This window comes from Chiroxiphia lanceolata, chromosome 1, assembly GCF_009829145.1.
Source record: "Chiroxiphia lanceolata isolate bChiLan1 chromosome 1, bChiLan1.pri, whole genome shotgun sequence".
Taxonomy (NCBI): domain Eukaryota; kingdom Metazoa; phylum Chordata; class Aves; order Passeriformes; family Pipridae; genus Chiroxiphia; species Chiroxiphia lanceolata.
The window spans coordinates 28062662-28086112 of record NC_045637.1 but is presented as its reverse complement, the minus strand read 5'-3'; the positions used below and the strand labels follow the sequence as shown (position 1 = coordinate 28086112).

At 38.7% G+C, this 23451-nt stretch overlaps 1 protein-coding gene across 4 annotated transcripts; it reads left to right on the top strand.

Annotated features, from left to right (window-relative positions):
- Nucleotides 1-1960: 1960 nt before the first annotated feature.
- LOC116799446 (carbonic anhydrase 3-like) lies at nucleotides 1961-17425 on the top strand. Of its 4 annotated transcripts, XR_004361060.1 has the most exons (8): nucleotides 3207-3313; nucleotides 4294-4496; nucleotides 9556-9688; nucleotides 10511-10603; nucleotides 11492-11557; nucleotides 12404-12559; nucleotides 13658-13845; nucleotides 16257-16356. XR_004361060.1 is itself a non-coding variant. In XM_032712595.1 (7 exons), exons 1-7 carry the CDS (start codon nucleotides 2139-2141, stop codon nucleotides 16374-16376), a joined length of 798 nt encoding a protein of 265 aa, XP_032568486.1. In that variant the 5' UTR covers nucleotides 1961-2138; the 3' UTR covers nucleotides 16377-17425. The 4 variants fall into 4 exon arrangements, 3 of the variants coding, with proteins under 3 accessions (XP_032568486.1, XP_032568500.1, XP_032568509.1); XM_032712595.1 differs by lacking the exons at nucleotides 4294-4496; nucleotides 13658-13845 and adding an exon at nucleotides 1961-2184 and having other exon boundaries at nucleotides 3116-3313; nucleotides 9570-9688; nucleotides 16257-17425; XM_032712609.1 differs by lacking the exon at nucleotides 13658-13845 and having other exon boundaries at nucleotides 3199-3313; nucleotides 4289-4496; nucleotides 16257-17425.
- Nucleotides 17426-23451: the final 6026 nt, after the last annotated feature.

Genomic DNA, 23451 nt, shown 5'->3' with positions numbered 1-23451 from the left:
ACTGAGGAAGAAGTGGGAAATAGGAAATAGTATGTGCTCTGTTTGGATTAAATACATAGCTCCTGTGTACCTTGTTCTCCACTTTTGATATTGCAAAGTCACTGGAATACCTTGGGTGGTTCCAAACCTTCATCTGTTATCTTGCCTCAAATTGTTCATGGCACAGGTATAGTAATTGTTCCTTGGCTAACACTGTTCTTTAGCTTCAATAACTCTTATCATTTGTTGGTGTTTACCTCTCTGATAATGTGTGTATACAGACACCTGTCACTTCCCATCTTACCATTTGTTCACTATGCAAAGCACACTAAGCTTTTATAGTCTCCTCTTATAAAAGAGGCTCTTTAATTCCCTTGTCTCCCCTGCACCTGTTCCAATTCATCCTAATTCAGCTTTATGAGGCCAACAGAGTTGTCTCAGAGGAGGTCATACCATAGTCTCTCCAGCTCCAGTGACATGTCCTCAGATTCTTCCTGGATTTTTTTGTGAGCAGTTCCTGCCTGGTGATGCTTACTGACATGTTATCACCAACTCTTCCTTCTTCTCTTTCACTTCCTCTTCATATGACAAAAAACGTATCAGCCAGGAAAATGATTCAAGACCACCGTGCTGCACTTTCTAGAACTAAATTTCACCCACTGTAGCTTATACAATGTTCAGGGATGCTGAACTTTTCTGTATAACTCCACACTTTCAACCTGTGCTATTTGCATTTTTCTTTATCCAACCTGTAATTTTGTCCTCACTTCACTACTAGCAAATAAAATAATCTCACTTCTTCTTATTCAGAAAGTCTACTAAAATTTAAATCACAATAATTCACCCTTCAGTCCAGTGTCTTGTCTTCTGCTTAGTCAGTCCCTCAGCCATTTTACACCACTGGTGCTAACCTCTGTCTTCTCTACTCGCCTGGTAATTCCCTGTGTGTCAGAATAACAAATATTTTTAGAAGTCATTTGATTTCTGTGTGTCACATAAGGAACTACGGAACACATGCACGCTAACAAGTATGTTTACAATTTTAAGTGCAATCTGATGCATAACACCGTGCTAAATGAAAAGAGAATTAGAGCTGAAGCAAAACAAACAAATCCTACGCTTAATTTGATAATAAAGATTTTATCTGGAGCTGACAGGAACTGGATCTTCAGCTAGTTTAATGATCTCCAGTTTCCCAGAATCCTTGCAGTAGAGGAAGCAGCGCCTTTTTAAAGGCTGGGGCAATTAATGCCACGGAATTCTTGCAGGGAAGCTGTTTATGAAAGCAACGGGAGACTGCACAGCAGGGAGCAGTGCTGGAACCCATGCGCATACACGGGAATTCCATAGGGAAGGGTGTGAACCTGTGATAGCCGTTTGCACGCAGAAGCTGTTGGACTCATCCCCTCACCCCACATGTAGTGGGAAACACAGAATATGCCTAGTTGGAAGGGACCCACAAGGATCATCAAATCATCAGCCTTAGCCCTGCGAAGGACCATCCCCAAGAGTCACACCAGGTGCCTGAGAGTATCATCCAAACGCTTCTTGAACTCTGTCAGGCTTCGTGCTGTGACCACTTCCCTATGGAGCCTGTTCCAGTACCACGTCCCCAACACAATCTCCTGTGGAGGGACCCAGCCTTTCCGAACCTGACGAGGTCTTAGGGCAAATAGGCTTTATACAAACAGCCATAAAAAGCCCGGGCACCCGTCCTGTGACCTGCGCATTTAATGTCAGCAGCCAGCCAGGTTAAGCTTCCTGGTTTATGTGCATGTCCGTATGCGCACATATCTTACTAGAACTTGAAAACTATTCCTATACTGCCTGTGCGTAGTGCTGGACACTCATGCTTTTCTATATTCCCATTTCCTCGGCGCCGCGGCAGGCGGTGTCAGCCCCCTTCCCCGCACCGGGCATTGCCAGCACTGTCCCGACCTGCCGGGGCAGCTGAGGAGCAGGGCCGGGCTGGGACGGCGGGCGGGCGGTGCGAGGCCCTGCGGCTCTCCCCGCCCCCGGACAGCGGGGTCTTGCCGGCTCCGCCGGCGGCGGGGAAGGGCATGGAGTTGGCGGGAGTCTATAAAAAGCCGCCGTGAGACGAGGCCCCCGTCCTGCCGGAGCCGCCGGGAGAGGCGGGGGCGCGGCGCCGTCCGGGCACCATGATCAACCCCAGCTACTACCCGTGGGGCTACGACGGCGACAACGGTGAGCGGGGGGCCCGCCCGGCCCGGCCCCGCCGCGGGTCGGGGAGCACAACCCAGGAAAAACGGGGGGCCCGCGTCCCGAGGGAGCATGACGGGAGAATACGGGCTCCAGGCGGGCCCGGGGCTGTGCAGGTGGCGTGGCCGTGGCCGGCTGGTTGTCGCTCGCAGGTGTGGAAGAGGCGATGGTGGTGGCAGGAGAGGTCGGTGGCAGGAGAGGTCTGTGGCAGGAGAGGTCGATGGCAGGGTGTCTCTAAGTTAAATAAAGTCAGTTTTCCTACTGTTAATGTAACTTAAAATTTGACATAGCAAGTGTCAAATGTAAGCTAGCCTTAAGTTGGGAGTGCAGTGCAGCCACGGTCCCTCCTGCCTGCAGATGTTGGGGACAGGCGTGCCTTCTTGTTCCTGTGCTTTTGCTACAGCTGAACCTCGGACAGGCATAGTCCACATGAAGTTACTGGTGAAACCATGATGATAATTAAATCCATGTTCCAAATTCCTGGCTTGTTCAGGGATTGGTGGTCTTTTCTCACTCCAGATGAATACACGGTGCCACATTTTGTGTATATCCCATCATATTTCTAGCCACTGCTGGACTCTGAGTATACACCTCTAATTTCCTTCCTTGGTGTATTGTCAATCTCCTAATAATCAGTCTCCTAATAAGTCTTGAGGTTGCTATCGGAGTTTTAGGTTCAGTTGAATGACTTGCAGTATCCGGTATTCCAGCTAAAATAATTGGATTGCATTTTATACAGTCAAACTCTTGACAGGGCATGAATAATAATAACCAGGCAATTAGTAACCTACTTATTAATGCACTGAATTGATGTTCTGTACCAAAGCAAAGCCAAGCTTGCGTTTATTGTTACAAAAGTATAATTTATACCTAGTTGGAAAAGGTTTTCATGATATTTCTCTGTACTTTTTTCTAGGACCAGATCAGTGGCACAAAAATTACCCAACTGCAAAAGGACGCCATCAGTCACCAATTGAAATCAATAATAAAGAGGTGCATTATGATAGTTCTCTACTGCCATGGTTTGCTAGTTATGATCCTGGTGCAGCTAAGACCATCCTCAATAATGGGAAGACCTGCAGAGTTGTGTTTGATGATTCATTCGATAGATCAGGTCAGTTTTGTTTGCATCTCTGACTGTCATTATATATCAGTGATATTTCTCAATTTGCATGGAAGAGCCTGCTCTGAATGCTCAGGCTGTCAGAAGGTCCCTGTGTACTGCCTATGTGTGATGTGCAGGTTTCTGTGACTCCAGTGCCCTGCACTGCTGCTGGGAAAGGCCTGGGACTACTTTTAAAGTCTATAGGTAAAATCCGAGGGAGTGTAGAGAGCTGCAAAGAAACATGGTGCAGGATGAATTACGGTGTAAGGTGGTTTTCTGAGTTTGCAAAAAGCCATTGCAGTTGTGTTGCTTTCCAGGAGCTAGAAGTCCAGGCTTTATGTGTGAGAGCTGAATTCCATTTAAGCTGTTTGAGATGCCCAACAGAACATCTTAAGTTACAATATTTAAAAACTCTATTCATGTAATTTCTGATCAATGAAGTAATGAACCAGATGTTGCCATGAAGTCATGGCATTCATGAGATTTTGTCTTAATGAAGATTATAGGGCAGAGAAATTTCAGTGTCTCAGGTCTAATGTCCAAAATCTTTTATCCACTTGTATCTGTGACAACATACAGTGCACAGACTTATTTCTTAACTGCATTAAAAGTTCCACTTTCTATTACAATATAACTAGGATTGACAGCCATAATTACTAGGAGGAATTTTACTGATAGATTGTTTCATGTTAAGTATATGTGGACATGGATTTAATTTAATGGATTTTAACTAATGACTTTGGTTTCATGAAAACTGAGGATCAAAATGTATGTAAACTAGTTAATATACTACCAAAAGTCACAAATTACTATGCAGTCAAGAGATTGGTTACTTTTCTAGCAAAGTGGGAATTTTTAATGTTATTTAAAGAAAAATATTATTCATGTCAGATAAAATGATACGTAAAGAGATGTAGCTGTGGCATAGAAGAAGACCTCCATGACTATTACTTACCATTTTTTACCATCTGTTGTATTTGTTAGAATAGCATCAGATATATCATCTACTGCATAAATGCCAAAGGATTTTGAAAGGGAGGGAGTATCCAGGCGCAACAATCTACAGCATGGACGCAACACTCACCAGAAAGAGCAGAAAGTTTTGGCATGTTCTGAATATTTTTTCAGATGAACTGCTCAGTAACTGTTGTGTTTTGATCTCAGAAGTAAAAAGTGAGTCACTGCAAAAAAAGTAGGTGTATTTCTCAACCCTTTGAAGTCAAGAAACATGCAGTGTTTGCTGTTACGTCTCCTTTGTTATACCATTGCCTTCGGAGACTGTGGGTGGTGTTCCTTCTCTAATATAATGCTAATTGCACGACAAATTCCACTGTGCATACTCCTACTGACTTGAGCATGTTTTAAGCTTCTTAGGATATGTACAGTGGCTCATTTTTTATGTAAAAGAACCGCCAGCTGCATAATACATACATACGCAATAGCAATCATAGAGGAATAAAACTTTTATTCCTTTGGAACAAAGACATTCGTTCTGAGTATGTCTATATATGTATCTACCACTTTATCTGAATTATGTCTGAGTTAACCAGAAAACTAAGGGCTTTGTTTATTTTTTCAGTTAGAGTGGTCATATTTACATCAGCACTTCTATTTAGATTTCCATTATTGTAGATAAAATAGATTGCTGAAAAAATTACAAGGGTCAAAAGGGTGATAAAATTAATTACCTTGGATGTCTCCAAGTTTTACATCCATTGTGTCTTTTCAGCCAAGAACACTTGGAATATTCACAATTGGAACAGTTCCTTAAATTGTTAGAGAGAGTGCCATCCAATGTAATTCAGGTATTAGGTTAAATAAGGCCTTATTACTGTTATCTTTGGAGTTAGTCTAGTGGAAGGAATTAGAGAATTTATTTCCAGCTATTTATAAAGCCCGTTTAAGAATCTGCTATACAATTGAAGGCCTAGCTGACAGATAGTTGCTTTAGGAGTGGTGTCACGCCTCTGCTGCCTGCCTGTACAAGTTAATGGATTGTTGTGGACTCAGTTTCCTGTCTTACCAGACCTACGTAGAAGAAGGGCTTTATACACTGTAAAATCATTGCAGGTGGAGGCTGGAATCTCAAAAGCCAAGAAAGAACTGGGAGCTGAAATCAAATCTCCTACGTGGCTGGGCCCGGTAAAACACATGCCAGAACTTGGATACTTTGGCATCCTACCACTGGTATGTTTTTTTGGCCTGAATGGCAACTCAGATACTTTTTTAGATCCATCAGTGACCTAGTTTTGGTTTGAATTAGGGCTGCAATCTTATTTCCACTAGCAGAGTCCATTTTTTTTCTAAAATTCCAAAAATATTCATGTCAGAGAAGTGTCCTGAGAGAATCTACCTCGTGGGACCACTGTCATGGTGCTGAGTGAGATATATAGCTTGTAACTACCTTACAATTAATTACTCTTCGGCTTTCCTTGTAATGCCTTGGTTAGGTGGGTATATCATGGTTTTTGATCATTTGAGAAACAGTAAAGATACATAATTCTGGTATGGAGCCCAGACAGAGCAGCTGGAGAGGGCTACACTAAGGCTATATCAAATGGATGCCTTTCTTTTTCTCAATTTGTTGTTTTTGTTGGCATTTTTTATGGAAGTTCATGGACCAGCAAATTTCCAAAACTGGAAAAGATGTGTTACAAGGTAGGTGAGAGTGGGAGGCAGGCTGACAGACTTCTGTCTGACACTTCTCTTTCCCAGTCTTTCCCTGTAAGAGTAAATAGTTCAAATAGAAACAAAAATAATTCTTCTGCATACCTATTCAGTGCTTGCTTAAAAAAAAATTCAGTGAGAACTGAAATTTGAGTTCCAAAAGCTTTTAGAAAGTACCCTTTATCCTGCAGTTAGCCAGACTGTTTCAGTACAGAAATCCTCTTATGAGCAGAGGCTTTTTTTAGACATTTAAAATATGGCACTGAAAAAGCTGTGGTTTCTGTACTGCACTGTTCGATTCTGTTATAAAGCAGCATAACAAAGGTAATGTGTCTTTTCAATTGTCATACAGTAATACATTACTAATTTAATTTCACTGTGGTTTACCAGTTCATTTTATGGATTTGGCAGGATGCAGGATCATAACTCTTGTAAGAACAGTTACTTCTTGTCATGTTTATAAACACAACTCATGAGTGTTTTGTTCTCCTTGCGTTTTTCCACCTGACTTTCACAGTATGCCTTCATAGCAGACAGGGAAGGCATTTGGGTAGGCCGAAATTTGCCAGTTTTATAGTGAGAGGACACTTGACAATTGACATGAACACAGATTAACAACCAGACCCCTACAGAAACTGCTCAGCAAGTGGATGCACTTATTTCAAACCCCTCTTGTCACATTTCTATTGTCAATGACACTGAGCTAGCTAAGGTAAAGTGACTGAGTGGCCATCTCTGCTTGAACTGCATCACACCTTAATTTTGCTGTCTGTACACAGAGTGAGAGACAAGGGTTTTATTGCCTTAGTTACATCCTTCAGTGCAACACTTGCCTAGTGATTACATTGAGAGTGAAAAAACCCCATTTTTTTATTAGCCAGTTCTGTCTCATGCTGCTCAGCTTGAGGCAGATCAAATAAAAGGTGAACTTTTTTCTGGAATAGATGTTCATGTGTGTGTTCATGTAGGATTGCTCTGTGATAGACCATTCTTCTATGTGGATGAGGTGGGGAACAGAATTTGAGCAAAACTGACATGACATTTCTATGTCTGGTATCGGGTGCTGATGGAGGGTGATGTGGAAACTCATATAGTCGGTACTGAGCAATGGAATGAGAGTTTGCAACAATAAGGCATCAAAAGGAGTGAATACTTTTCTACATTGTCTTCCTGGGCTGGTTTGTATATTCCTGCACCTGGCCCACGTTACTTTAATGACAGCAAGTTTAAGGGAGTTACATTTTGGTAACTTGCTGTGACCATCCTGTTACTTCCCGTACAGCAAAATAAGGAACAGAAATGCCACGTTTCCAATATTCAGAAGTAAGTCCAGCCATTCAGCTAGCCATATGAAAAGGATTACACAGTATTTCAGAAGACTTAAGAAAGAGAAGAGCTGGCTGCCTGTGTATCAGGGATTGAGTCTGCAGGCTCCTTTTTTCAACCTTTTGCTTTTTATTTCATACAGTGGCATAGGTAGAAGCTCAGAGTAAGTCATGGGACCTTCTGGAAAAGCATCCTGTTGTGTTTTGTGATAGGAAAACAGCTATTACAGCCTTAAAACTGTGAGTCTCAGATATTTAAGGTGAACATTTCCTGTGTAATAACTGTTAGAATAATTCCTTGTTACATATAAATATTATATATTAATACTACTGAAAAACAACGTGAAGATACCACCGCTTCTTTTATAAACTTTTATTTCATATTCTTTGTCTGTTATATGGTTGTGTATTTATTTGTGTGGTATTAAAAACAAAAGCCCCGGAGGATAAAAATACCTTTAGGATTTAGGCTCCAAGACATGTTTAAAAAAAATAAAGATTTCTTTTACTAATTTTGAGCTATGTAGACATAGTTTGAGATTTTTTTGTATTTCACATATTGGAGAACTTGATTCTTGTAATTGCTGTGTTTACTTTTATTTTTTTTTAAAATGTAGTGAAATTTCATTCATGTGCATTGTCATTTCATATATTTACATGTTTAATACTACACACTTGCAATTAAAAGAAAGGAAACACCTTTTTGTCCTTCTAGAGATGTTGGTTGCATCATTCTGTCTCCTGAAATTGTACTAGGTAAAAGTTGCTGTCTGTTTATAGATGAGTGAAGCTGGAATGTGTTGGCACGAGGTGATGCAGAGCTTCACCTAACACCCAATCAAAAATGTCTGCTGATGGCCCATCAGTGGAAATAATGACATGGTTTTACCTTAAAGAGGATTATTTGGTCTTACAGATCTATTCTAATGGAGAATTGATGGTCTTGTCAGCTACTGCTGTTACCATGTCTGCTTCGGCCACAGTTCTGAATGTCTGTGGGAAGAAGTAAAAGGAATTTGTTGAGAATAACAGCTTGCTGTGCTCTTAGTACTTTATTTCTTGACATGATAATGGATTTAATTCCTTTTCAGATTGAAGGATATTTTTCTCTGGCATATAAAGACCTGTTCTTGAGTACTGCTGAGTACTTTATAGGAATGCTATGACATCCATCCTCAAAAAAAGTGATTGAGAATTGAATATCTTTTAGGTTTTGATGTATGTAAAGAATTTCTTCCATTTTTATTGATCCTTTCAAATACACCACCTTCATTTACAATATTATTTAAAAATGGTAAGATTATTTGGAATACTGGGTATCATTCGTCACTGAATTCATCACAGGCTGAACTTTTCTTTAGGACAATAAACTGCATTCTCAGTGATTGCTTCTCTGGCTCATTTACTGTTTTCTTTCTCCTCTTCTATAGCCAGAGGGAGTAGCCATTATAGCAGAAGCAGCATCAGTAATTTCATAGCTTTTTAAAGAAATAAGTTGTAGCCTGCAGTAAGATACACAATTTTGTAGTGTTTTGTGGGAATTTGTTTATCATCTAGCACTTCAGTAGTTGATCTCAGTTATGGTTATGTTTGTGTGCTTTCGTATGGGTAGATACTAGACTGAATTCAGGGAGAGATTAAGACATCTAAATTTAGGTGTCTTATTTTGGGATTTTAAAAGTTGGTGGGTTATATCTCTAAACTGCCATTCTAGTCAACAGAGTTGGAGTTACCTTTAATCAATGGAGTCCAGAGAGCAAGTCAGGTCACCATCTGTTGGATGTCTACCTTAAGGCAAGCAGAATTACTCTGGAGACTTGACTATTCTGATTACTTCAGTTGCCCAAACACAGGCATCTTGCAACATCTTTGATAACCTAATCTATTTCACCATGCCTCCAGATACTGCTTTAGAAATGTACAGTTCTTCTACAGATCCCAGATCACATCTTTCAGTCCTGTCCAGGTGTTTCTGGAATATCCCAGAAAGTACTAGATGCTCATTTATGCAACTGAATTAAACCAATGATCTCTAATGACTGTAATGGAAGCCTAGACACAGAAAATGTTCATCTGCCTATAAGTGCATATAGCTGAAGATGGTTGCCTGAAATGCTGCTAAAATCAGTGCAGATTTTCAAGCGGCACTCAGTTCTGTCAGCATCTGTAGATGCATCTGTACAGTAAATATGTACAGTAAATATCTTTAAAATTTCATTTAAAAGAATTGGAAGATGCTTGAGTCTGATGCTGTTGCAGATTATCCATTGCAGTGCTGAGAGGTGGGCCACTTCCAGGAGTCTTCAGGCTACGTCAGCTGCACTTCCATTGGGGCTCCTCTGATGACCATGGCTCTGAGCATGTTGTGAATGGAGTGAGGTATGCAGGAGAGGTAAGACTCACCACTTTTTACTTTAAAACAGGGTGTAAAGTAAAATTTGTCATTGTTGTTCAAATGAGACAAAATTTGCCATTTGTCTGCTTTTCAGGTAGTTCTTTCTATTTATTTATCTGCGCCATTTTATTCTTACTCCCATCAATTCTTATAAATTTGAAGTAGGCTGAAGTAATTCCCACAGCATAAGAAAAATACTGTGTGAAACAAAAGTTTCCGTGTTCTCAAAACAATATGATTTGAAACACTATACAACAAGACTGAATTATTCAACAGGGCAAACTTACTAAAACAGTATTCTCAAAGTACAGTCTTATAGCAGAAGTATAAACTTGCAGTGGCAGCAAGGAGGAAGAATGTTATTTTGATTCTCTGCCACTGTAGGATTGTAAGTGAAGATGAGAATTGTGGACTAACAATGCACAGAGCTTACATTCACATGGATTCCTTGCTGGAATTGGCTGTAATTTGAATGGAAATTAATCACATATCAGTAGATGACATCTGAACTATGTGTTTTACCTGCTTACATTAGCATCTTATTCAGTTTTAAGATGAGATTTCAGTTATAGTTTTTCAATTTCTGTATTAAGAAGTTTATAGTTAATTGTAAAGCAAATAGTAGTAGAAATGGTAATATATGACGGATATTACTAATATATGACTTGCTGTCCCTTTTTTCTTTTTCCTTTTTTGGAATGCCTAATCATCATTCTTTATTGCCTCAAACTTGCTCATTTATATGATGAACTGTAAATTCAGCCTCTGATGGCTTGCTGTTCAATAATCTGTTCACTACATGTTTTTCTTTGTTTCAAGCTACACGTGTTACACTGGAATCCCAAATACAGTAATTACCTTGATGCTAGGAGAAGAACTGATGGGGTAGCTGTTTTGGCCATATTTTTGCAAGTAAGTAGAAGCATGTAACCCTTCATTGTTACTGCTACTGTAGAGTTTTCTGGTTTTAGAGAGTTAGAAAAAGCAAAAACCTCTAAATATATGTTCTAGCGATTCTACCACACTGAAGGACTTGACTTTTGATAATGTATCCTTTTCAAGTTATAGAGCATGAGTCATGTTATCTCAAAAGGCACCCAATAGTACACACACTTGTCCCTGCAGCTATTGTGTGACTATGTGGTTGGTGGAATGGGGACATGTGTCAGAAGTGGCCCTTTGCCCAACAGCAGTCAGCTGTCTTTTGTGCTAATCGTGGACAGATTTCAAGGACAGATATCTCTTCTAGGATTTTCATGAACTATCTCCCAAACAATACATGTAACTCATCCTTTTTTTAAATCCTTTTGGGAGCATGCAGCCTTAGCCTGAAATATTGGCCATTGCTCTCTCTTGTTTAATTAATATTCACTAGAGATAGAAATTGATGATCTCTTTTTTGAGATCATCAATTGCAAACAATAGATCTGACCATGAAATCTGTTTTTAAACTAGAATAAAACTTTTTTCCAAATTCTGTACTTGAGTCCAAAGAGCTGTTTATCTTTGTTAGGTTAAAATTTAATGTCAACAGGAATAACTATATTGTGAAATTACCTGTTATGCTCTATTTCTGTACTGATAAAATGTCTCCCTTTGTATCATAGTATTTGTTGGGGTACAGGCAAAGGGTACAAAGAGAAGACATTAGCTTAATAAGCTGGTATGGGCAATGGGTCGGATTAACGTGTTGTAACTTTATAGTTGATGTATGTTTAGATGCACATATAGAAATATAGGAGAAATAAGAAAGCTGATTAAGAAGAACTCTTTGCTTAGTTCATACCTTCTTTTTAACAGGTAGGGGAAACTCCTAAACCAGAGATGAAGAGAATTCTTGAAGAAATAAATGCGATCAAAACAAAGGTAATGATATTGGGCTTTTCATTTTAGGAAGATTGCTGCAAAGTCTCAAGACAAAAAAAAAATCCACATGCCTGACTTTCTAGCTTTTAAATTCTGCTCTGCAACATTGCCAGAATATATTTGTAAATAAAACCATGGGCAGCTTTTCCTTAACATGAAGAGTCCTTTCTTCCATTTACATATGAGCCTTCTCTGGCTTTAGTGGGCCTTTTAAATTTGGGAAAATGAGACATTTTGCTAAACTTTACTCACCTAGGCATGGAGTCTTATTCCCTCAGTGGTCAGTGGCAAATGAAAGGCACCTTTGGAAATTGGTCCGTTCAGTCTTAATGTAGGCTGCCTAATGGTCCTCTGGAAATGTCACTGACTAGACATTTGTGTCTCAGATAACATTATGTGATAAATCTCACATTTCGTAGGCTGTCGTGTTCGTTATTAGCACAAATATTATAAAAGTAGTACCTGTCTCACTTCATTTTATGGTGATCCAATATTCAATAGATAGGCAGAATTTCCATAAGAAAGGAGGCCAGAAGGAAGAGTATTTCTGCACAGAAGTGAGTGAAACACATTGGTACTGGATGCCGCTTCACATGAGTTAGCTCAGATGCAACAAGTAGCATCACGGAGTTTTACGTTGTGTCCTGCTTCTCTGGGACCATCTGTGAGGGTTGTTCAGTTCACTTATCTTCACACTGCATCATTATGTCTTGTGTAGATCTGTGCTTAGGTTCCTTAGTTCATACCTTTGAAGTCTCTGTTTCTTAAAATAGAGCAAATAGACTTGATCTGTTGATGAGCTTTCTGTTTGGTTTTGTTGTGTTGTTTTGGTTTTTTTTTTTAAAGGGAAAAGAAGCTCCTTTTCCAAACTTTGATCCTTCAATTCTTTTCCCGAAATCTCATGACTATTGGACATACCATGGGTCTTTCACTACTCCACCTTGTGAAGAGTGTGTCACCTGGATTATTCTTAGAGAGCCTATCATAGTCAGTTCAGACCAGGTAAACTTCAAATTGATAATATTTTACCCACTTTTTACTTATATGTCACAGCCTGATCTTATTCGTTTGACAAGGAAAATGTTCATTGGGTTTGTGAAAAATTACATGATTAAAAGGACACTGAAATACTAGCCCACATCAGACACCATGGTAGGTCAAGTCCACAGACATCAGAAGGCTTTATTAATCAGTAAAAACATAACACAGTGGAGATGGTAAGAGATTATAGCAGTTTGGAGTGTGACTGACAGCAAGCTCTAGTTACTGTAGATGAGATTTCTTGCCTCCATGGGCAAGACCACTCTTGCAACATCAACTAAAAAAAAGAGTAGTTCTCTCTTTGTTTCTGTAATGGTTTGAGAGCCTTGTATTCTTACAGCATTAACTCTTGCTAGTAGGAAAGGATGCAGCTGGATATGGCTCATACCTTGTATTTTACACAGAGCTCAAAACACTGCATTACACCAAGAGCTCCAGCCATTAACTTGTATTCCTCTGCAACCATTTAAATCAGAACATTGACACATTTAGCTAAAGCATATTTTAGGTTTGCACCAAAAACTTTGATTATGCAGGATTTTTTAAACTGTTTATATTGTCTCAAACTTCTTCCTGTAAAGTGTTCATTGCTGACCATGATGAATGTTTGAGGGGAATGACCGGATAAATTTTGTAATAAAGTCCCTTGAAAAAGTGACCATCTGCAATTGAATGCATTGGGGCAGTCAGGTACCCTAATGACATTGCACACTGAAGGAAGCAGGAGTCCAGTGATCTTACATAATGCAGCTGAGCATTTACAACTTGCAAACATGTCTCTTAAAGCATGCTGCTTTCAAAACCATTGTCTGTCAGAATACAAATGTAATGGGATTGGTGATTCTGTCTCCCCCATATTCTAGATGGCATCACGTAACCAAGTAAGTTATTGAATCAGGTGCTTGACACCTGTGTTTCTGGAAGGCATACGAGCCAAGTCATAAACTAGAGCAGCATCAGACGACTATAATTTATTGTTAATGTGAAAACCTTCTTTGGTCATCTACTGTAAAGAAGTATTTATTGCTAGTCCTCATTTCCCCTCAATCCCATTTGTAGGAATTTGAATGCCCTCTTTCATCACATTTCAGGCTATGATTCTACTCATACCACACAAGTCAGTTTTCTCATCTGAGGTTACTCCGCTAGCCAGCAGACTGCAATGATACGATAGCACAGATTCCAAGACTCCAGGACAGTAAGCACATGAATATTAATCAAGGGAGTGACATATTATGTAGATATAGGTAAACACATAACTTTTCATTTGAGGTTCTCAAGGTGATAAGGTGTTTCAGTGCATTGATTGATGTGCATGTATCACCAAAAATAATTTCCATTTTCTAGTACTTTGTATTTATGTGGCTCTTTCTTTTAAATAATACAACTCAGGTATGATGAGAACCTTAGCTGGCAAGAGAGGAAATATGGTAATGTATTCATATAACCTACAGTTTAATTTTTTAGTTTATTGAATTAATCTGCCTCCCGTTTCCTTGCCCATCCAAAAATTAAAATATGGGGGCAGTTTTGAAGTGGGTACTTGTGTGAAAACTACAAATATGGTCTGACTGGTTTCCACAAAATGAATCTGCTTTGATGTTTATATTACAGAAGGTCAACTCCAGATTTTGCTGGGAAAAGTGTAGTCCTTACTGAGCATCTCTAATTTAAAATCCATTTTTAAAGGAATAACTAATCACATCATTGATCCAGCTTCATGAAAAGACTTTTTGGACACTGCTGTGTTTGGGTCATGGTCTTTTTTTCTGCTGTTCTAAAGTGAGTGAGTTTTGGGAAACATACAGACTGTTCTTTAACTAGCCCTCCTGTAGAAAAAATGAAGCATTTAAGGTAAAGGTGAAATTATTACATACAGACAGGACACTGGCTCTTATCCTGAGGTAACTGCTTTTCAGGCAGAATTGGCAGTGTGTGTGAGTTACTGTATACAAATACAATAGAAAGCCTTCCCTCACTCCAGAGGTCCTGCAGTCTAAACAGCGTATTCATAAGAGGATTGTGTTGCCAATTATTTCTAATCCTAGGAAATGTACTACCATGGCAGCCTCATTAATAGTGATTATTTTAAGTGTGTGTGCATTTGCAGTGGATTGCTTGGATGCTTTTGCAGCCAGATGGTAACTGTATATTAGCCACAAGGGTAAGTGCAGTGGCTGTGAATCAGTTCTCTGCAGGAAAAGTCTATTCACCAGAAATCCCTGTGAGATGTAGAGTGGGTGGCCTAGCTGCTCAAATTACTTTTAATGAAAGAATAGGAATTTAACTGTGGAATAAGTCTGTCCAATTGCAGACTTAATTTTTTCATCTTTATGTAGTTGTAACCTGAATACATATTTTTTTACTGAGTAGAGCAGATCTTCCACAAATAATAATATTAAACTTCAGCACCCTTCTCCAATAGTGCTTTGTCAGTATTAACAAAACTGATGAACTATTTTCATCTCTTACTCTTCCCTTACAAATTATTCTTCATCTGAAATCTGAAATTTAATTTCAGATTAATAATCCATCTGAGGCATATTATACTGGTTATAAATGTGACCTCATCATTTTCAGGCAGACTGAGATAGCTGGCTTTTCTGAACTTTGTAGTGAAGAACAATGTTGAGATGCCTGAGCTAGCTCAGTCCATAAACTAGAACTAGTATAATCACAGTGCACCCAGGTTTTACAACCCAAACCAAAGTTCTGCTTCTATTGGACTTGAAGTCTGTACTGGAAAAGGTAGATATATCAGCGTATTGAAGCTCCTTGTGAACAAAGGTGATGCATGCCATCCATGGGGCTACATTTTCAAGTTTACACATGGAAAATGTGTGCATGCCTTTTGTGGTAAATGATTTAAACAGGGAAGTGTCAAGTGTCTGAGTCAGAGCTGATGCGCTTTGGGTCTAATGTTGTGCATAGTAGGGACAACAAATGAACATAATGTATCTGTAAGTGGGCATATGTGTTGTGCCCTCTGAAAATCAGAAAGGAGTAGAGGAAGAGCATTATACGGTTTTGAAGAGTATGGGCAGAACTCCTGTTATGGCATCCCTCAAAAAATCCCATACCTTGGTTAAAAATAAATGGCCAGGGAGAGTCAAGCTGCAGACCTTGTTTACAAATAATTTGAAACCTTGACCAAGTCATTATCCAGATTTATACGGCTGTTGTTAATAATGAACTTTGTGTCACTGCAGCAGAATATATCCTCTGCTACAGACCTACCATGAAAATGAACAACTGGTTTATAATTTAGCCTTAACACCTTGCAATTCTAGAGGCATTAAGGCAGGGTTAGAGTAGGAGAGGTTTATTAGAGCACGTTCTGCTCTATTTGCATTTTCTGAGTACTTCCCACAGTTTCTGTGGCTTTACACAGTCCTGTAGACAGTACATAAATTACACTACTTTTCACAATCCTGTTCAGATAGGACCCATTTTTCCATCTCGACTATTTCCAAGAAGAGGAAAAGAACATGAGTATAGTTCTTGGCGGGGGGGGAGGTGAAGGACATCTTCAGAACTTTGAAGAAGATTTTCTCCACAGCTTCTGGGGCTGGACCAGCCTCCTTGCTTTAATTGCTGGGCTGTGGATTTGATCCCAAAGGATTCCCATCAGGACATTTCAATTTTCACTCTTCTGCAGATGGCAAAGCTCCGCAGCCTATCCAAGAATGCCGAGAATGAACCTGATCACCCCTTGGTTGATAACTGGCGCCCGACTCAGCCTCGGTATTTCAGGATGGTGAGCGCATCATTCCTCTAGGACCTGGCTCATGTTGGGTGGCTCCGAGTGAGGCGACCTCTAGAACTAAGAGATGTTTTTGTTTTGTCCTTTGTTGCATTTAGACAGAACTCTAGATGTACATCTGGAGGCTGAAACTTGAGTGTGAAATGTGAATTTCACTTTCAGAGGATAACATTCATTTAGGCAAATCCTGTTGTTAAAATGGAAGTAGAGAATCTGTTTGGTTCTTCATAACTGCTTTAACATTAGCTTTTGTTAATAGTAAAAAGGAGGAAAGAAGATTCTACTAACAATTACAAAACAATTTCCTATTGCCCACATGTCCCTTGATGCTTGCCTTATTGCATGCCAAAGAGGTTGCAGTTAAGAGAATTGTTTTCACCATTAAAAACTTATTTTTCAATAGTTGTTTTCAGCAATATCCATATCCAGCTCTCAGCTGCACCAGTTAATGTACAAAGCATTCTTGGAAATAAGTGAAAGCACTCTTTTAGTGTTTGATACTTACATAAAATATGAAAGGATAGGAAATTGTATTATAATCATTGATAAAGAACTGAGCTTTTAATTTCTTACAGCAATGGACAGGTGAAACAGAAGTCTGTTCTGAAAACTGTATTCACTGAGTTATATGTAGTTAAAACAATGGAAAAGGGAAAGAGCTGTTTCTGTTTGTGTCACAACTGGTTGCCTCTATTAAAAGACTAATTTTCCATTTTAATGTTGTAGCAGTCAAAGTGACATGAATTTTGTGAAGTTGGTCCTCATATCTTGAATATATATTTTCTTCATGTATGCAACTGGCTTTTCTGTGTAAAAAGGGTGTTAAAATAAGAAGAGTCCTTAATCTTTTTTGTGGGTTTTTTTGAGACAGATTCTCACTTCATGGCTGTCAGTGAAATTTGTGCATAAATATCTGAAACCACATTTTGGCTCCTGATCAAAATGCAGTTGACCAGGATGTTCTCCTCTCTTGTTTTGGCATAAACAACAATGAAACAGGATTGTAAGCCTACACCTGAAATAACACTATTTCTGCATTAAAAAATCCAACAATAATAAAGATGTTTACTTAAGGGTTTTTTTGTTCTGTGTTTTTTTACTATTTAGAAACATGTAAAAAGAACAGAATTTTAAAGAAAGACTTATCAATGTCCTCTGTAATATACATTTATGGAAACTGATGATGGATAGCATCTTTTTCAGATGCTTGTTTGAACTACAAGAGTGCTGACTGCAAGCAAGGAAATAGCATCTTAAATAGCTATTCACTGATACATCCATATCTATTCTTTTAGTGAGATCACCTCTATTCTGACAGTGGCTTTTTTGCAACATCATATGAATCAACTTCACAAGTTGATTGCACAGTGGAAAAGTTCAGTCTGTATCTAAAACCATTAAGCTGAATGGTAATTTATATTGAGCTCTGGAAATACAAAGCAGATACTGCTCTGGCAGTGGCTGGACTTGGCTGCCATGTTCTCTAGAGCAGGAGGATTTTGCTGAGCTTGGTGATGGGACATGGGTTATATTCCTCATGTACAGGTTCCCCTCTGTGAAAGGTTCCCCTCTGTGAGGACTATGTCCTCACTTTGCTTTCTTCTTTCAAATAGGTAGTGTTTTGGCTTGAAAATTTCATTTAGTTATTGTTAGCGTTTCCCAGCTAATTTCCCAGTGGCTTGTGTTGTGCTGTTCATGTTTGCACTTTTTCATTTGTAGCCTTGTTGGGAAATGATTCAGATGAGTTAACATCTGTTTACATTGCATGTACATATTGCTGACCTGTCTTACATATTTATAATTCCACTTATTCGGATGAATGGCTTACACTAATAAAGCCTATGCAGGTCCCTGTGTTTGAAAATATGGTTTTTAAGTACATAATTAAATTTAACTTATTCCCAGCTGGTTTGTTCCAGGATATTTCAAAGCATAGCTTTGTGTTTGAGCACCAGTACCCAACACAGTGTTAGCTGTAGGGTTAAGGACATGCTGCTGGATTGTGCTTTGTACTTCAGAGGAAGATTTAAATCTTAAAGATTTCTTTTGCTCATAAACATCTAAGTTAATATCCAAAACAGCATCAGGAAATATTCTGTATCTGGTAACTGATGTTATTCTGAACACAAATGCAAGTCACAGAACACCACTGGTGATGCAGGACAGGGTTCTGATAGAACCAGTTCTTCCTGCTTTAGCTGAAAATGGCAATTTCCTGATGTGTGAAAATATGAGAAAAAAATACTATAAACACTTTTCTAGTTGTTTTTTTTACAGTCAATTCTGCAGTATATATCTGTCTGCTTATATGTTGCTTCATTAGCAAAAGGAAAAGGAAACCAAAAATTGATTTTCCAAAATGCATAGTTTGCTGTTAATTACAAGGTAAGTTATTTTATAAGGTGCTTTATTAAACTGAATTGCATATCTTAGAGCTTAGGGCTTAGGGCTTTTTTTTCTTTCAATTTATGGTATTGCAAATCTGGAACATGAAATCTCAGGGATTTTTAACAATATAGTGGTTTCCCAGTCATGCTTTGCAAAGGAGCTGTCTGGGTGCTGTAAATGAAGCTGAGGTAAGCCTCATCCTCCAGAGCCATGCTTATTAACTTGAAAACTTAAAGTAAAGGTAATCTCTGTAAAGAAAGTGTCATTTGACTCTTTCATGCAGTTGATTTCATATAATCTGTATTTATAATTAGTAAAAGGTAGACTAAATTAGGCCTGGGACAGTTGCAGATAGGAGGAAGTGTGTGAAAATGGGGTTTAGCAGTTGTTTTACAGACCTCCTTCCAATGTTAAAGGACTGTCAGAAGTAAGCATGACAGATCAAGGAAACAATGGTTCAACAGGCTTTGGGGGGAAAATGGAAAGAGTAGGAGTAGAAGGAAAATAAAAACCCAAAAAAGGGGGGGGGGAGACATTTCAGGGGCACTGTGAATCGTGCTGTAAGCTGAACATAGGAGGAGATTAGGGAGAGTTTTGAAGGCAGCAGAGAGAAATGAGGGGTGCTGTGAATCAGTGTTTAGAATGTGCTCAAGTCTGATACAATTTTCTGTTCTCTCTGGCTGTGTTCATTGTTATTCTGCAGAGGTTCGCACTTGCTTTTAGCTTGCAGCTTTCCCCAAATGCAAGAAAAATTCATCACTGGTATGACTGAATTCAGGTCACCGCAGGCACTGTAGTAATAACATCCCACACATCTCACTTCTACCTGCAAAGTTCTACAGTGTGATGTAGCTCTGTGCCCAGCAAGGGCAGATCTGGATTCCAAACTACCTGTTAAAAAGGGAAGACATTAAACTTTCATGTGGGTGGGGTAGAAAACAATGAGTTACTACTGTATTTGACTTTCATACCATATATGCCTGACTATACTTGTTGACATCAGTGCTAATTAGGAGCAGCCCCTGTGAACATAAGATATGCAGCCACACTGCATGGCTTGTTGGCAGCCTCTTCTCCAAGTTACTTTTCATCTGCTGCATATGTCAAAAATAAATGACTTGGCCATGCTCTGTGGTGCTGTGAGTCTTCCTGAAATTTGAACCATTTTAAAGGGATGGCTGTACCTGCATCAGTGTCACTGGCAGTCTTGAGCATGAGTACGAAGGAGCTGTGAAATGAAATACCAGCAGAGATATGATTATGCTCTTCAACAGTCTTTAGATAAGATCTCCCCTTCTAAACTTTGTCAGACGAAAAGATGTCCATGGTAAACATGGAGGAAGTCGATTTTCTCATGTTACTCAGTGGGAACCTCTTCTCTAGCCCCAGCATCCTGTTGATCAGAGAAGCTATCCTTAGGGTTACCCCCCCTGTCTGCAGCTGGGCAGGAATGATCAACCTGAGGACTCCCTGAAGCAGACAAGAGGATATATATAGATATCAATCTAAAATTTTATATAAAAATAGACGTGGGTTCTAGTGGGGAAGAAGAGTCAAAATCATTCAGGTGGTGGATATTTTTTAAAGAATTTATACTTATCAAATCTTATTTAGATCAAGATGACAATTAAATCTGTTTTATTCTATATCCTAATTTATGCCTTGGAGATTTCATTAGAGTCATCTTTACAAAACTGGACACATCTTTATACCCCTTCTTTTATGATAAATAAGATAGTATTTTGCAAACTATATGCATGGCTGTTGAGACCGTGGGAAGAATTCTGAACGATTTTGCTCAAGTTTCAGATTTAATAGAAAAAATAAAAAAGTTCAAATTTCACCTCAGGGTGAAGGCATCTTAAAAATTTAAACAAATATGGTAATGTCTGAAACAATACTGCAAAAGATGACTTGCTTATTTTGTGTTATTCTGTAAAAGAATAAAGAGAGGTTTTCTATTACATTGTTTTGTCAAAAACACAGTCTTTATGGATAGAATCAGGCTGCCATGCATTTTCCTGTAATAAAGCACCATGTGGAGAATATTTGGGATCACAAGAGATGATTAGCACAGACTCTGTGGCAGCAATGACACCTCACTGGAGCTGAACTCCAGTCTGTCAGCTGGGGAAAGCCCTCTCTCCAGAAGGACACACAGTGAATCCCTAACCATCAGGGATTACGGGACGCACCTCTAACAGAACATGCTGAAGTTTGGCTTGTTTTGTCCCTTGCCTCAAAGCCTTTTTCCCCCTGAACAGATCTAGGCCTCAGTGTTTTTGTAGTTTACTGTCTGTCTGTATATATATATATGCATATATGTATGTATGTATGTATATATACATGTATGTATATCAATATATACTCAAAACGTATGTGCTATGTAAATACACAGTCTGTTATTGTGGTGTTTTTTTAATATGAGATAGCATTTTGACTGAAACTAGAACTGATTTCAGACTCATAGGGGAAAAAGCATCCTTCTAGAGAGAAGTTAAGTTTTGCTTTTACCAAACCTGTCTCTGGTTGACTGCCTGCCACATCTGGCTGTCTTCCAGATTAAAGTAGCTGAGGAAATAGCTCCCTTTCCCCCCCTTTTCCAAGAAAAAAACTTGCTCCTCAGCTTGGAGCAAGTTTGATTCTTTCTGAGATCACTGGGGCCATTAATGACCTTTTCTTGCTTGAAAATTCTTGAAAACATAAATGGACCCTTGCTGATCAGAGACTAGAGATGGCACTTTGTTTCCTAGTTTCAGCTAACCCGTCAAGAGAGAGAAGTCTCTGACAGACCATGAAACTCACAGCAAGTTGTATGTGTTTAATGTGACAAAAAAGACACCTGGGATTCAAAGAGGTGGTGACACAATCCAAAGGACAGAACAAGAAAATGATCTTTGCAAACAGCAGAAAGGTTGTGTTTGATGGTGTTGGAGGAAAGGACACTGCAGCAATGAGGGTGTGAGACACTGAGAGCCTCAGCTAATTTTTATCTGGTTGGAAAAATAGGCTCTGCACCCAGCATCTTGACAGAAGGAACTGGAAAGATTGACATGTTGTTTGGATGAGGCCTAGATCATAGGCTCAAATTATTACTTGTAACTGGTATTATAAAAGACCATTTTTCCTATAGTGTCCTTAAAATTAATAATCAGAAATCTGGTAACAGCCCAAGATTTTTATTTGGGCAGAAGACATAGCTCTGTGAAGATTATCCATCTGAATGGGTATTTAGAGATAATGTTGGATTTCCATATATGAGAGATGTGCAAGGGAGAAGGAAAGGGAAAAAGATGAGAATTTCAAAAAGCCCTTACAGAAGCTGCAGGAGATAAAGAGCACCTTCCAAGGAAGAAATTATAGGAAATCACTTACTGGGGATGAATAAACACAAGTTAAATTCTGTGGTTTTCCGTGTTGTGCTATTTTTTATTAATTTATTTGGCAGTTTTGCAATGAAAAATACACATCGGTCTGTTTCTTCATCTGAACAGCTCATTTGGGAACTTCATATGTTTTTTACTTCAAAAATCTATAGCCATATATTTTCTGAGTATCCAACAGTAGTTGCCAATGACATGTCCAAGAAATGCTAGGTAGGAAATAAAAAAAATGTGTTCAATATAAATATGAAAAATAGCCATGATATTTGTAGAAAACCTTTTAGAACTGCATATACCCCTTTTACACTCACTGTAGCTACAGAATGAAAAAATCTAATTCTTAAAAATTCTTAGTTTAACCATGTTGCCCAGAAATTATTAGAGACCTTTAACTAATCTTTCTTCTTTCTGGATGTCCAAAATTATCCAGTTATGTATATCCAGTATACAATTCTCCAAAATAATAAAAATTTTATTATCTTATATATTAACTGTCTTTTCCAATAGTAATTCACGGCACATTATGTGTGTCTGATGGCTGTATATGCTGTTGATTTATGCTTATTAATTCCTAATAATCTTTTTACCACTAGAGAATGGCATTTTGGAACTATGGTCTTCTGTGTATACTTGGATAAATTGGCAAATATTTAATGATACCTTCCCTGAGGATCAAGGGAGATTTTATTTTCTAATACCTATTCTGAATGTCCTACCATTTATTCAGAACATGTCGGTTTGACCAAACTTTTGATCTGGATATGGGAGAGATGAGAACAACATTCAAGGCCAGGTTGGATAGGACTCTGAGCAACCTGGTCTAGTAAAGAATTTCTTCCTAATATCTAACCTAAACCTACTCTCTTTCAGTTTAAAATAGTCTGTCTCACGTGAGAAATCCCGTTACCTTCAGTGGAACTAATGACATTCAAATACAGTGATAAGGGAAGGTGCTGTGTCCCAGTAATACTTAAAATAATGTGTATGTTTTTGCCTGTATCTGTATTAGAACAAATTTGTATATTTGTATATTGCATTGGAATATTACCTGACCTTTAGAGATAAACAGATTGGATGAGGCAGTACAACATTATGTTGTTACATTTGAAGAGATACACAGAGAAGCACGATCCAGATCAGCATAAGGCTTTGAGAGATCAACCAGCTAAGCACCTGAGAAGGATGCTATGTGTTTGCTCAAGACAACCCTTGAAACACTTCTGAATTCTGAATTGCTCCTCTGTAAGCTAATTTCAGGCAGGAATATTCACAGAAGTAGAGTATATGAGTGTGGTGGTTTGAAACTCCCAAGAATCTAA

Bases quoted from the DNA above. Each gene is read 5' to 3' on its own strand.
- LOC116799446 (XM_032712618.1), top strand. From the start codon at position 3,200: ATGATAGTTCTCTACTGCCATGGTTTGCTAGTTATGATCCTGGTGCAG. The intron at 4,497-9,555 runs GTAGGTGTATTT...ATGCTGTTGCAG, and splicing joins AGTGAGTCACTGCAAAAAAA to ATTATCCATTGCAGTGCTGA. The intron at 9,689-10,510 runs GTAAGACTCACC...CTTTGTTTCAAG, and splicing joins GAGTGAGGTATGCAGGAGAG to CTACACGTGTTACACTGGAA.